The sequence below is a fragment of the Hippocampus comes genome, unplaced genomic scaffold, assembly GCF_001891065.2.
Source record: "Hippocampus comes isolate QL1 unplaced genomic scaffold, H_comes_QL1_v1.1 scaffold270, whole genome shotgun sequence".
NCBI classification, from domain to species: domain Eukaryota; kingdom Metazoa; phylum Chordata; class Actinopteri; order Syngnathiformes; family Syngnathidae; genus Hippocampus; species Hippocampus comes.
The window spans coordinates 548110-559986 of NW_017805631.1; the positions used below are offsets into that span (position 1 = coordinate 548110).

The window sequence follows — 11877 nt, forward strand, 5'->3', positions numbered from 1 at the left end:
CACACACACACACACACACACACACACACACACACACACACACACACAGAGTGCAAGTGCTAAGGGCCTCTTGGGTTGCCATAGCTACACAAGGTGGGGATACTTCAGGCAGAATCTGTTGAATGCATCATAGATGGCCTGTCTAAAAAAAAAACCCAAAACAAGTCATCCATTAGTGTACGCTACAAACAAGGTGTAACTGCGACATGAAAAAGAATGCAAAGCAGCAGCAACATGCAATGTACCTGATCGTCGTAGGATTGCGAATTTGTCAAAGGGTGGTTACCTGAAGACATTCTGTTTGAACAGATAAGCACTGATATGCCCTCCATTCAGATATCGGACTTCACATCCAGGCCAGATCTCTTGCAGACTGAGGACCCCCGTCCGAGGGATATAGGCGTCCTCTTTGGCCTGCACCACGATGATAAGACTGGTGTCAACGGGGACTAGGAAAGACACAAATACAGGTATCATTTTTCAGTTGAGACAAGAGATTGAAATGTTCTCAATCACAATTTGTTGTGTACATTTCTGGCAGCTAAAGTAAGAATTAAAGCAAATCCCTGCTAAGATTTCTGTTTATGGACATGATTTCTTCAGCACTCACCAGAGAAGTTTGCCATGTGTGTACACTCGTCCATCACTCCCTTCATGAAGCTTATCGACTCGCTGTGTAACAATGGCCGACAAATTTTGGCTGAACCTGCCTTCTTCTTCCCAATCTGTGATTTGGTTGCTTTGAAGCCACTAAATATTAAAAAAAAAAAAAACGTTTTAGAGAAGTCAGTAATGAGAAATAGTAGGATAGACAATATGAGACCGTACTAGCCAAACTCATGCATTCCAAAAGTACAACTTGCCAAGTGCAGTAGAGTACAAAACGGCAACGTTCACATTAGCTACAAATGATCACCTTGGTAAAGTGTCTAAACTTGTCTTGGTGCTGTCCGCTGATAATAATGTGTCCAATGGGTCGCGAGCCACACCCTCGCCGATCCACAGGTCAGGCCCAATTTCTGCCTTTCCTCCTGCTCTGGAGTAGCAGCCCACTGAGACGGCGTCTTCTCTCGGCTGGTCCAGCAGAAGCTCCAAGGAATTCTCTCGACCTGCCGAGTGTTTGACAAACTCCTGAGCCATCTTGAAGGAGTCGGCCTAATGGAGGGACGCCCACCGAATTAGCTCACGTCAAAATATTCATCCCTAATTATTTTACTCATTCTTAAAAATGAGAGATGCAAGTAAGCTTGTCTCGATGATAGGCTCAAGAACTGGTGGATTTTTTTCCCTCTAAAATGTCATAGCTGTAAATTAGAATGAATGGCAAAACCCATATTGCACAAGTTTTTTAGAGGACAAACTTAAAAACAAAAAAATGAAAAGGTCTCAAAAACTTGACATACGAGAACAAAAGCAAAGACTTTCTGAAATCAGCATCAAAGATCCATTTAGAGACACAGAAAAGCTATCTCTGATTAAATTTTGCCATTGACCCATGTAGTTATTGGATGATATTCCGTATTTTCCGCACTACAAGGCGCACCTACAAGCATTCAATTTTCCCAAAAGCAGACAGCAGGCCCTAAAGTCCGATGGCCCAATATAAACAGACTGTAACTCCCTTGATATTCCCCAATGAGTGGTTTCCATGTTAGTGTTCCTATGCCATCTTGTGGTTATTATTAGCAGGAACCAATTGTAACCTAAAAAGGTTCTGCCTGACACTAATTAACGTGCATTCGCCAACACACACTGAAACAGGCGACGACTTTGTGAGCTCTGTGCAGTCAATAGGAAACGAAGAAAATACCAAAAGCATAGTTAACTACTGACTAAACGAAGGAAGAAGGAGACAAGCAAGGCTTCTCAGGATATTTAGCCCCTTATGGATGTGAGCCCACTATGGTTGTCTTTTTGTTGAATCAATTTTCTTCATAACTTTTGTCTTTCATGTGTTGTTTTGTAATGCCATTTGTATTTATATGTTTCATGTCCGTGTTTGTGACCAGTTCTGCATGGCTTTGCTCGATATAAATAAAGTTGTATTGTTACATTGTATTCCCTTCAGCGTAGCTCCATCTAGTGGCTGCATAGCGCAACTGCAGCTGCGATTGTAGCATCTATTCTATGCACTTTATAATGCAGTGCGCCCTACATATGAAAACGGTTTTGAACTAGGCCATTGATTGAAGGTGCGCCTTCGCGATTGTAGCATCTATTCTATGCGCCTTATAACGCAGTGCGCCCTAATATGAAAATGGTTTTGAACTAGGCCATTGATTGAAGGTGCGCCTTATAATCCGAAGCGCTTTATCATGCAGAAATTACGGTTTATGCAAGTCAAAGCAAAGACTGTCAACAAACCCCACAATACTCCAACAGCTTCATAATCTCTTCTTCATACACCGAATTAATGGCATACTGCTTCTCCAGCTCCGACCAATTCACTGCCTTACTGAGCACCCCCTATGCAAGCATCAAACACACAAAAAGGAAGAAAGAGCAATTCACGGGTCAAAGAGTCCTTCCAATGGATTTGCAACAAGACGAGATGTCTTCCCGGAGAGAGAAGATCTAAAAACTGTAATAGCACGTAACTGTATGTAAACCAGCCTTTTAAGAGTTATTTTCTCATATTCATGCACAAATACTTTCAGCGGGGGAATGAGTGCATCTAGTCGATATTGCAGGAAAAAAAATAACGCAAACAATCAGACAGACAGGTTGTTAGACATTGAAACTGATGACGGGATTATGATTTGAAATCATTTCTATCAGAATTTTCGGAGTCATTCAAGAATTTGCTAATGTAATTCAATTCATTCAAACCTATGACTAGTGTTGATTTCTCAAGCTGAGCTCGTCAAAGTGTGTCGATTACCGTGGTGAAGACACTCGAGGCAGTGGACCATGACAGGCAGGGAATCAGCGGGATGGGCTTCGGCCAATTCGTCACTGCTAAGGAGGACATCTTGAGAAAAACAAACGTATCAAAGTCACTGCTCAGTGTTTGTGTGTGTAGAGTACAAGGTAATTTTGCGCGTGCCATTGAAGTGTTCATGATTCTGATGACTGAATGTGGGATGGTGTTGTCACGTACATATCCTCCCATGGAGATACCGGTCATTCCAACAGGAGAGTAGCCCTCACTCTCCAGCCAATGGAGAAGCACGGAGGACTCCAAGATCAGAGCTCCACCCATCACAAACAGGTCTGACACATTCTTGAGACAGGACCGCCTAAAAGAGAAAAACAGCTTGGTTCTGTAATTGCAGAAAGAGCCGGGAGTTTCTCAGTCTTGCAGGGGTTAGTCAAGTCAAAAATCATTTTTCAGCTAAAAGTAATTTCAATCCTCCTGATACTGCAGTGCTAATCAATGAAACTGAGTGTGCATGTTCTTCCTGTGCTTCTATGGGCTCGCCATGCATTTCGGCTTCCTCGCACAGTCCAAAAACACATACGTAGTGGGTCCATTGAATGTTAAACTGTCCGTACTATAGCTATTGAATGTGTGTGGGTGGGTGTCTGTTTTAGCGAGTAAAGAGGTTTAAACTTACAACTGGTCTTTTGGTTTACGATAGCCATGTGAAACGCAGAGTCAAGGGCTCACATTTTTGGGAGGCGGAAAGACAAAGGGACAAAAACAGGATGAGCAGAAAGAATGCAGATGGAGGGCAACCCACTCAATACAGCCAAAATCTTGAAAATAAATAAATAAATAGATACACTGCATAAAAATAGCGCAGCTCTTGTGCAAATACTTGAGAGTTCAGCGGAGGGGTCGGGCAAATTTATCAGGAAAACAACGTCTCGATAGTAACAAATGCTTGCGAGATGCAACCACACTAGACATGTTACGTAAAACATTGGCAGGGTGCAAAAACAACAGAAGGATATAATAAGGGTTCTCCAAAAGCAGAGAAGCCATTCCTGCTTCTTTGACCATCGGCCTGGCCATCAGGGTCCTTCGGCGCCAGAAAAACTACGACGACGACATCAGAGTAAAATCACTTAAAGTGTATGGAACTCAAAGTGGACTCAAAATTTTAAAAAAAACACACACACAAAAAACACCCCACAACAAATAAATCTTACATGATCTCCAGTGCCAGCCAAATGAATACATACTGGCCTGTTGCTCTGCCATCTTTTCGGAACTATGAACTGGAACCTGAAAATATGTACAAGTGTCAGTGTTCATGACCCTGGATTTGAGAACATTGCAAGCTTGTTAACTTTATCCTCTTGACCAACTTCCTGCTCATTTTACGTACATTATGTCAAACACAATTAAAAAAAAAAAAAAAAACGGCACGAAAAATGAAGCCTGCTTGTACTTTGACCAAAGACATGTACAGTATATCCAAACAGGATGTATTCTCTTTCGGAGAGTTTGCGATCACACACTGTCAATATTGTTTTGTATTCAAGCATCCATATTGACTGTTTTTCATTGAGTTGCACAACCCCTGTCTTATAGCTTATTTCATCCAATCCTAAGAGTGTCATTCACATAACTGATTTACTATATATTATTTTATTGATTGAAGCTTTTTTTTTCCCTTCACATTTATTGAATCTGGGAGGTCAAGTGAGCACCCTTAATTATTTACAATGACGGCAACATAAGAGCTGACTCTATTTTATGGAGTCAGGTATTTGCTTTTGTCGTGTCAACTGGCTAAATGGACTTGAAGTGTATAGGGTTTTTTGGGGGCGTGGGAGGGGGCTGTGTTCTACATTTTCCCCACACGAATGTGGAAAATGTTTTAGGGCGATCAATCCCCACTTATCTCAGATTTTTTTTTTTTCCGGAGAGTACAGTAAAAAGAAAAAAGAAAAAAAACGTATTGGAAAGTAAAACATATACCGTGGTAGCTCTCCTTTAATTGTTCTGGAAGAAATTTCTGAACTATAAAGTTTTGTAAGTAGAGATGTGTTTTTCATGTAAATGCCCGAATTGGTTCCCACCCCCCCCGCAAAAAAATCTGACATAAATGTTTCCTAAAGCATAAAAATGCATTAAAATATGTAACAAATTGATGGAGAAAGACGAACTTAATATTATCATGTTTTAAAGTTTCATTTCAGAAAATGCTTAACCTCAAACGGTATGTTCTCACAACTTGTACACAATGGAGCACACAGGAAAAAGGGCAACTTGACCTGAATAAAGCCAAGTCCTCATTAACTGATAATGTTGGCCGGAAGGTTCGACTTCGGGAGGGCGATATGATAAGATGTCTTCGGTTTGTTACAGTGTCTCAATTCATGTGAAATCTACCCACTGAAGTAACAAGGTATCCATTGTTTGTACCGAGAGATGTTTTGGCCTCTGAGGGGCGTATCGGTGGGCTGGGTTGAGAGGTGTGACATGTGAAGAAGGGAGTGTTTTTCTGATATATCACTTGTAATTTGCATCCACAATCAATAAAGAGGCCGGCAGAAAAGACAATCTCTTCCTGAGTCTGTTTGTTCAACTGTCCGAGTGAACAACTCTGACACAAATACTTGTTACAGTTAGATTATTGCACAATAAATGAGTGTTGTGCATAATGTAAAAAACAAAGAATAGAGTAAAGAAGAAGAATGATGGTCATTTAACTTTTAACTGCCATCCTCATTGTTTTTTGCCCTCTTTAGTTCTCTATCAGAAGTGGTTTTGCCTGGCGTTTTGTCAAGAACTGATCCAAGGACGTTTGCTTTTGTTGGCTTTTAACAATCCCTCAAAAATGTCCAAGGCAAACATCAGCATAGTGAGCGATCGCCCGACCGGTGAACACTTTTTCTGGGTGATTCATATTTACGGAAAACTTTTGGAACACCTCCTGGGAGAATGACGAGGACGCTGCATCGACACATTTCTCTCTATCTACACACATAGACACAAACAGTAGAGGTCCCTCTTAGCCAATGGGATGCCAGGATGATGCTTGGTAATAGCCAATGGCAGAGCAGCTATAAGTATTTCGTGTTCAGGAAACTCGGGGTTGCGAGTAGCAGGCCATACTGTATTTTTTTTACCTTTCGTATCTTGAAATTTCTTTCGTAACAAGAGGCAATATTTTCCTGTTGAGATGTTTAGTAACTTGAAAATTTCGTATGAAGAGACGTTCGTAAGTAGACATACCACTGTACTGTGAATCCTCGCATCGTCACAGTTTGACATGACCAACGCAATTAGGGGAACGACCACTAAAGAAACTCACCTATTTGGTGTTTCGTCAATATTTGGTGGCCTTTCGGTGCCGAGCAACTATGTTGAACTGAGGCGAAAAGCTTCGCTTAGATAAGCAATAGCCATGTTTAATGTGAAAAAGGGTCCCTTGGCTGCTATTTTGTGGCAATTACAATTGTTTTTGAGTTTGCATCAATTATTTTTGGTTTTTCGATATTCATACAGCTTTTGAGATTGCAATATTCCTTTAGCACAGTTCTTTTCAAATAGTGGGGCGCGCCCCATCGGATTCAGAGAATGGATGGAATCCATCCATCCATTCTCTGAACCGCTTTATCCTCACGAGGGCATGCTGGAGCCTATCAAAGCTGCAAAAAAATGCATGGCAACTGCTGTAATGTATGGTGACGAGGTATCAGGTTTAATACCTTGCTTTCACAGCCTCTGTTGGCAGGATTCCGGGTACGAAGTGCTCCAGAGGTGAAACGAAGACACCGTCATGGATGTAGCAATCAGCATGCACCTCGGTCTGTACAAAAATCCAAAGAACACACTGGTATATCAAAACAAACAAACCAAAACTCACACAAAAAACCCACAGAAACAAACATCACACATATAAAGAACACTTGAAGGGAGAAAAGCTAGACTACCTTGTTTATATATACCGGATAGTCCTTGGGCACCAGAGACTTACACCTCTCTCTGTCTCCTATAATCTTACGGAACTCAAAAATTCTGCAGAGCACAACCCCACAAGTTCAACATCAGTACAAATCCATCCATCATGTGAGAAAAGTCATACGCAGGGCTCCAGGCTGCTCCTAAATGGTGGCATTTTGCACCAAAAATTGAAGATAGGGAGAAGGCATCTACTCACACACGTGCGGCCAGTAAATTTGTCCATGTCCATTTTTATTGTTGTTGTTATGATTGAATATTTTTGGTTGCTGACAAACTTGTCCTCCACACTTCAGCCCAATTATCAATAACATTTGCAAGTCGATTTACAGTGTGCGCCACTATATTTTCGACTGGCGGCCATAACATTTCAGGCTAGGGGCCACTGTGTTCTGAACAAAAGAAGTTAGTCTGGAGCCCTGATACAATTATCATAATTCACTGTCAAAATCAAATAGATTTTCACAAACATAAACCTTGTATATTTATTAAGAACATGGCTTTGACATTTTCATTTAAGTTAGGAAAGCATTGACTGTTCTTACGTTTTACATTGGTTGCATTATCTTTACAATTGCATCACAGTTCAGAATGTTAAAAGGAGCCATTATATGCTTGGCTGTACAATGTTTTCATAATATCAGTAGTTTGTCTAGCACAGGGGTGCCCAATATGTCAATCGCGATCAACCGGTAGCTCGTGGACTGATCTCAAGTCCATCGCCATGGGTGTAGAGGGACCCCCTCCCTCCGCCCCCACCCCACAAAAAACCCCCAAAAACAAAAAAAAATGTTTTATGTCTATGTGCCTGTTATTAATAGGATATGTTTTTCTGTAAGTGGACACTGCACCCTGAGCATCCTATCAGTCTCCATTTCATAAAAAGTATATATATATTTTTTAAATTACATTTAAAAAGCAGGTCACCTTTAATCTACGGTGGCCCGTGACCTGCATCACCAGAAGTTGATCGTGGTCAGCAGTCTGCAATTGCTGCTTGTGATCAGAGCTGTTGTGCTCCCTCTTTTATTGTTATTATTCTCATTCAGAGTTTGTTTCATGTACAATTTACCAAGGGTACTAGCAAAGAATGGCAATCTGGAGGGCCGAGAGAAGCAACGCTACACGTACGTATGGTAGTTTCTGCACTTAACATGCTGCAGAAGTACGTTCGGTGCCTCCGCGTCAGGTCTCCCACTAAGGTAGGCAGTGATTTCCTTTTCACAAACCCACAAACTCTTGTGTCGACTTTATTTTTCTGTTTCGTTCATCTTAGGGGCCGTTATGGTTGTTGTGTATCGTGGCATCCGTGTCTAAGTGCATGTGTGCGGGCGTGTGCGCATACCTGTCAACTTTTCGGAGCGCCAACCTGTATAAACTACCAAAAAAATCCTTATAAAGAGCAAAAAATCCTTATAACATACCAAAGCATTTTATATGTCAAAATAACGGCAGAAAAAAACAACGAAATTTTCAATGATATTTATTGTAGATCTCCATAATACAATGTCTGGTTAATGTCTAATCATCATTCTACTTAGTGGCATTACTGGAAAGTTACCGGAAATGAAAGCATTCGAGTAGACTAGCACCATTCTGGGCAAAAGCAAACGGAACTACCTGTTAGGGGAGAAAAAAAATAAAAAAACGGAAATTTTCAGAATCCGTATGATTTGTGCGATATGGCCATATACGTAAGATTCACCACAAAATCCGTATGAACTATGGCTAAACCGTATGAGTTGACAGGTATGCTCCTAGTGTAACGGGTCAATGGCGGGAGGCTGGTTGATCGAAAAGTAGATCTTCGGTCAAAAAAGGTTGGGCACCCCTGCTCTAGCATGTTGTTTGAACATGCAAACAAATCAGAAGTTGATCAGTGTCACGTAAAAAAAGTGGAGGCAGACGTATCAACAATTAGGCCTAATTAAAGCAGTTTTCTCGTTTAAAAAAAAAAAAAAGAAAAGAAAAACAGACAAATCGACCGATGGTGCGGGATGTGAGAAAACCCACACAGGCACGGGGAGAACATGCTAACTCCACACAGGAGCCTGGAACCGTACCCCTGACCTCTGTGCTGTGAGGCAGACGTGCGAACCAGTCGACCACCGCACTGCACTAAACATTTACAGTACAGCCAAAAATGTTCAGGCCACATTATCGCCTTTAAGTTGTCCCATCATTTATAAACACATTGGGAATGCTGGTACAAGCTACACAGTTGAATAAAAGTTGAATGTACAATTATCATATTACTTTGGACACACCTTAAAGAACTCAAACTCCAAGTTAATCTTTTTTTTTTTTTAAAAAGCAGTTAGTTGTGATTAATTGTGACTAGCAAAATCTTTTGTGGCAACCCTAGTCGGGACCAACAATTTTACATTTTTAAAAGGCTCAATATTTAATATCATTATGTGCATGATGGGCAGCACGGTGATAGACTGGTTAGAATGCCTGCCTCACAGTACAGAGGTGCAGGGTTCGCTTCCGGCTCCGGCCTTCCTGTGTGGAGTTTACTGTGCCTGCCAAGTCATTCATTGTAATAAAAATCAGCACAAACAAGACAGAGATCTAATTTGGAGGACGAGAATCAAAATTGTCGGTGGAAATTTCAATATGGTTTACCTAATATCACTTCAACGCATTGCACAAGAAAAAAACAAAACAACAAATAAGACAATGCTAGTTGCCGTGATTCAATCTATGGGGGTTACCATGACCTGGATGACTGAGAATCTACAGACTTCAAGAGAAAACAATATTTTAGCAAGCATATTGTTTTTTTTTAATTGATATTGAACTATTGATGGGACCTCTCGTGTTTGAAAAATGGGTTGAGATGGTTAAAAATAGTTACGGTATGTGTCTAAAGGTTAACAATGGTGAACAATGGCACGCAACCAAAAGAGCCCTGTCATAATTTCCTTCACTACCTCTTGAGGTCTTCAGGCTTTCCCCAACCCCCAATGAAGAGTTTGCTGAGGAGTAGCCTTCTGTAAAATACATCCAGTCGACTCACACCCATGGACCAGCACCAGGCATCTGAACAGACAAACCCGTAAAGTTTAAAATAAAGTCATAAAGATCGGCGTTAAAGTGTAACTCACATCAACTCGTAGGCCAGGCGAGCGCAAAGAGGGTCACCATAAAGTCCAGAAATATCGTCAATAATCACAGCAAGTTATTTCGTAATAAAACAGCCAAATTCCAGACACACAATGTCGGTCGAAATAACTTCGGTGACCTTCAATCTGAATTCGCACTAAGCGTAACTACCGTAAGAATGCAAACATTTGCGCAACAACAATTTTCACTATCTACAAATTAGAGCGCAACGGGAACACGCATATTAACATGCCGAAACGCTTCAAGAAAATGATAATCAAACATGTATGCAAACTGGTGAGATGTTTTGTATGTGCATCTATTCGTAGTCGCAACAAAACAACGCAAGTTCTTGCTCCGAATGCAAGCAAGCGTGTCCATCGACCAGCTAACTTTCGTGCCCGAGTCGCTGTGCTTCCTGGTTGAACGGAGAACGTTGACACATTATCTTCACGTCAAATAAAAAATTGTTCGTTGTCCAAAGTTTCATCTTGAGCTGAGGGTAGCTTAGCTTTGCTCATTCATTCTGAAAGCTTTTCAGTCGCCCGACATTGCGGTTGAGTGAGTAATTTGCCAAGCAAACATGTAGACATATTTCTGATAAAAAGTGATATTTAACATTACCCCACTCTCTGTACAAACGTAGCTGTATTTGCAGTGAATTTATTGGAAGCAAGCTATAGAATATCGGCAGTCAGCAACCCTCCAGAAAGGATGTCATACCCATGCACATCATTTTTTAATAGATGATATATTTGGCTCTGAATACTACGTCAACGTAGCCGCCATACTGGATGTGGCACAGTACCGAATGGAACCATTAAAGTTGCATTCGAGAGAGATGGGAAATCGGAAAAATCCCACTCGGATTGCCCAAATTCCGACCTGAAAGGGTTCCGGCCGAATTTAAACAACAAAAATTGATGATTCCGATCATTTTATGTTGTTCCGGTTCATCTCAACACGTTCTGACCTCTAGCAAAACTTCTTCATAATTTCATTTACTTATAACAGTGTTTTTCAACCGGTGTGCCGCGGCACACTGGTGTGCCGCGAGACATTGTCAGGTGTGCCGCGGGAAAATATCCAATTTTTATGCCTGTGCGGTCTTTCGCCCAGAAAGTAATCATGTAGTACCCTCCCATACCGCTAGGGAGCAGCAACAGCTAGCCAATTGCCTTGTGTTAAGACGAGAGACACGCGAATTTGTGACGCACGAATGCAGGACGACGGTGAAACAATAAATATGAAAGATGATAAAATACTGTTTTCTTTGTGTTCATTAGATTCCAATTCAAGCTGTTATAACGTCATTCTTCAATGTTAAAAACGGTTATAGTAACAATATAACACGTTAGTTGGTAAAATAAATGGGGTGGGTGGGGGGTGTCACATTTTCAGCTAGTGGCTCAAAAATGTTTGAAAAACACTGCTCTAGACGCCCAGCGTCCGCGCGGTCGACGCTCAGCGTCCACACAGTAAGAAACACAGTGAAGCTGCAGGAATGAATGAGAAGAGAGTCACGTTGTAACCAGTAAAATTATATTTTAATTAAATACACTGTTCAGAGTGTCATTTTATCACATTTTTGGTTAGTGGTGTGCCGCAAAATTTTTCCAATGTAAAAAACGTGCCCTGGCTCAAAAAAGGTTGAAAAACACTGACTTATAAAATATAAAGGAATATCTTAGGTTCAAAGCATTTTATACATTTATTCGAATAACAGGAAATAGCAGGGAGATAACGCCATATCTTCATGCATTCCATACAAATCAGGTTGTGTTACGTTGAGTTATTTCTAATAATAATAATAAATCTCTCTCTATCTATCTATCTATCTGTCTATCTATCTATCTATCTATCTATCTATCTATCTATCTATCTATCTATCTATCTATATATCTATATAT

General features: G+C 40.8%; 1 protein-coding gene across 2 annotated transcripts in view; it reads right to left on the reverse strand.

Moving 5' to 3' along the window:
* abhd18 (abhydrolase domain containing 18) overlaps positions 1–10686 on the reverse strand; it is a 32332-nt gene extending 21646 nt beyond the window's left edge. Inside the window, exons 1-14 of one of the 2 annotated variants that reach the window (XM_019881625.1) lie at positions 10592–10686; positions 9796–9904; positions 6832–6916; positions 6607–6707; positions 4096–4171; positions 3898–3982; positions 3558–3585; positions 3101–3239; positions 2882–2971; positions 2365–2466; positions 917–1155; positions 611–750; positions 287–449; positions 29–142 (exon numbers count right to left, since the gene is read on the reverse strand). In XM_019881625.1, coding sequence (XP_019737184.1) covers positions 85–142; positions 287–449; positions 611–750; positions 917–1155; positions 2365–2466; positions 2882–2971; positions 3101–3239; positions 3558–3585; positions 3898–3982; positions 4096–4171; positions 6607–6707; positions 6832–6916; positions 9796–9887 — 1398 coding nt within the window. In that variant the 5' untranslated portion in view covers positions 9888–9904; positions 10592–10686 and the 3' untranslated portion in view covers positions 29–84. Of the gene's footprint in view, positions 1–28; positions 143–286; positions 450–610; positions 751–916; positions 1156–2364; positions 2467–2881; positions 2972–3100; positions 3240–3557; positions 3586–3897; positions 3983–4095; positions 4172–6606; positions 6708–6831; positions 6917–9795; positions 9905–9969 lie in introns of both variants that reach the window. The other variant, XM_019881624.1, reaches the window with a different exon arrangement.
* Positions 10687–11877: the final 1191 nt, after the last annotated feature.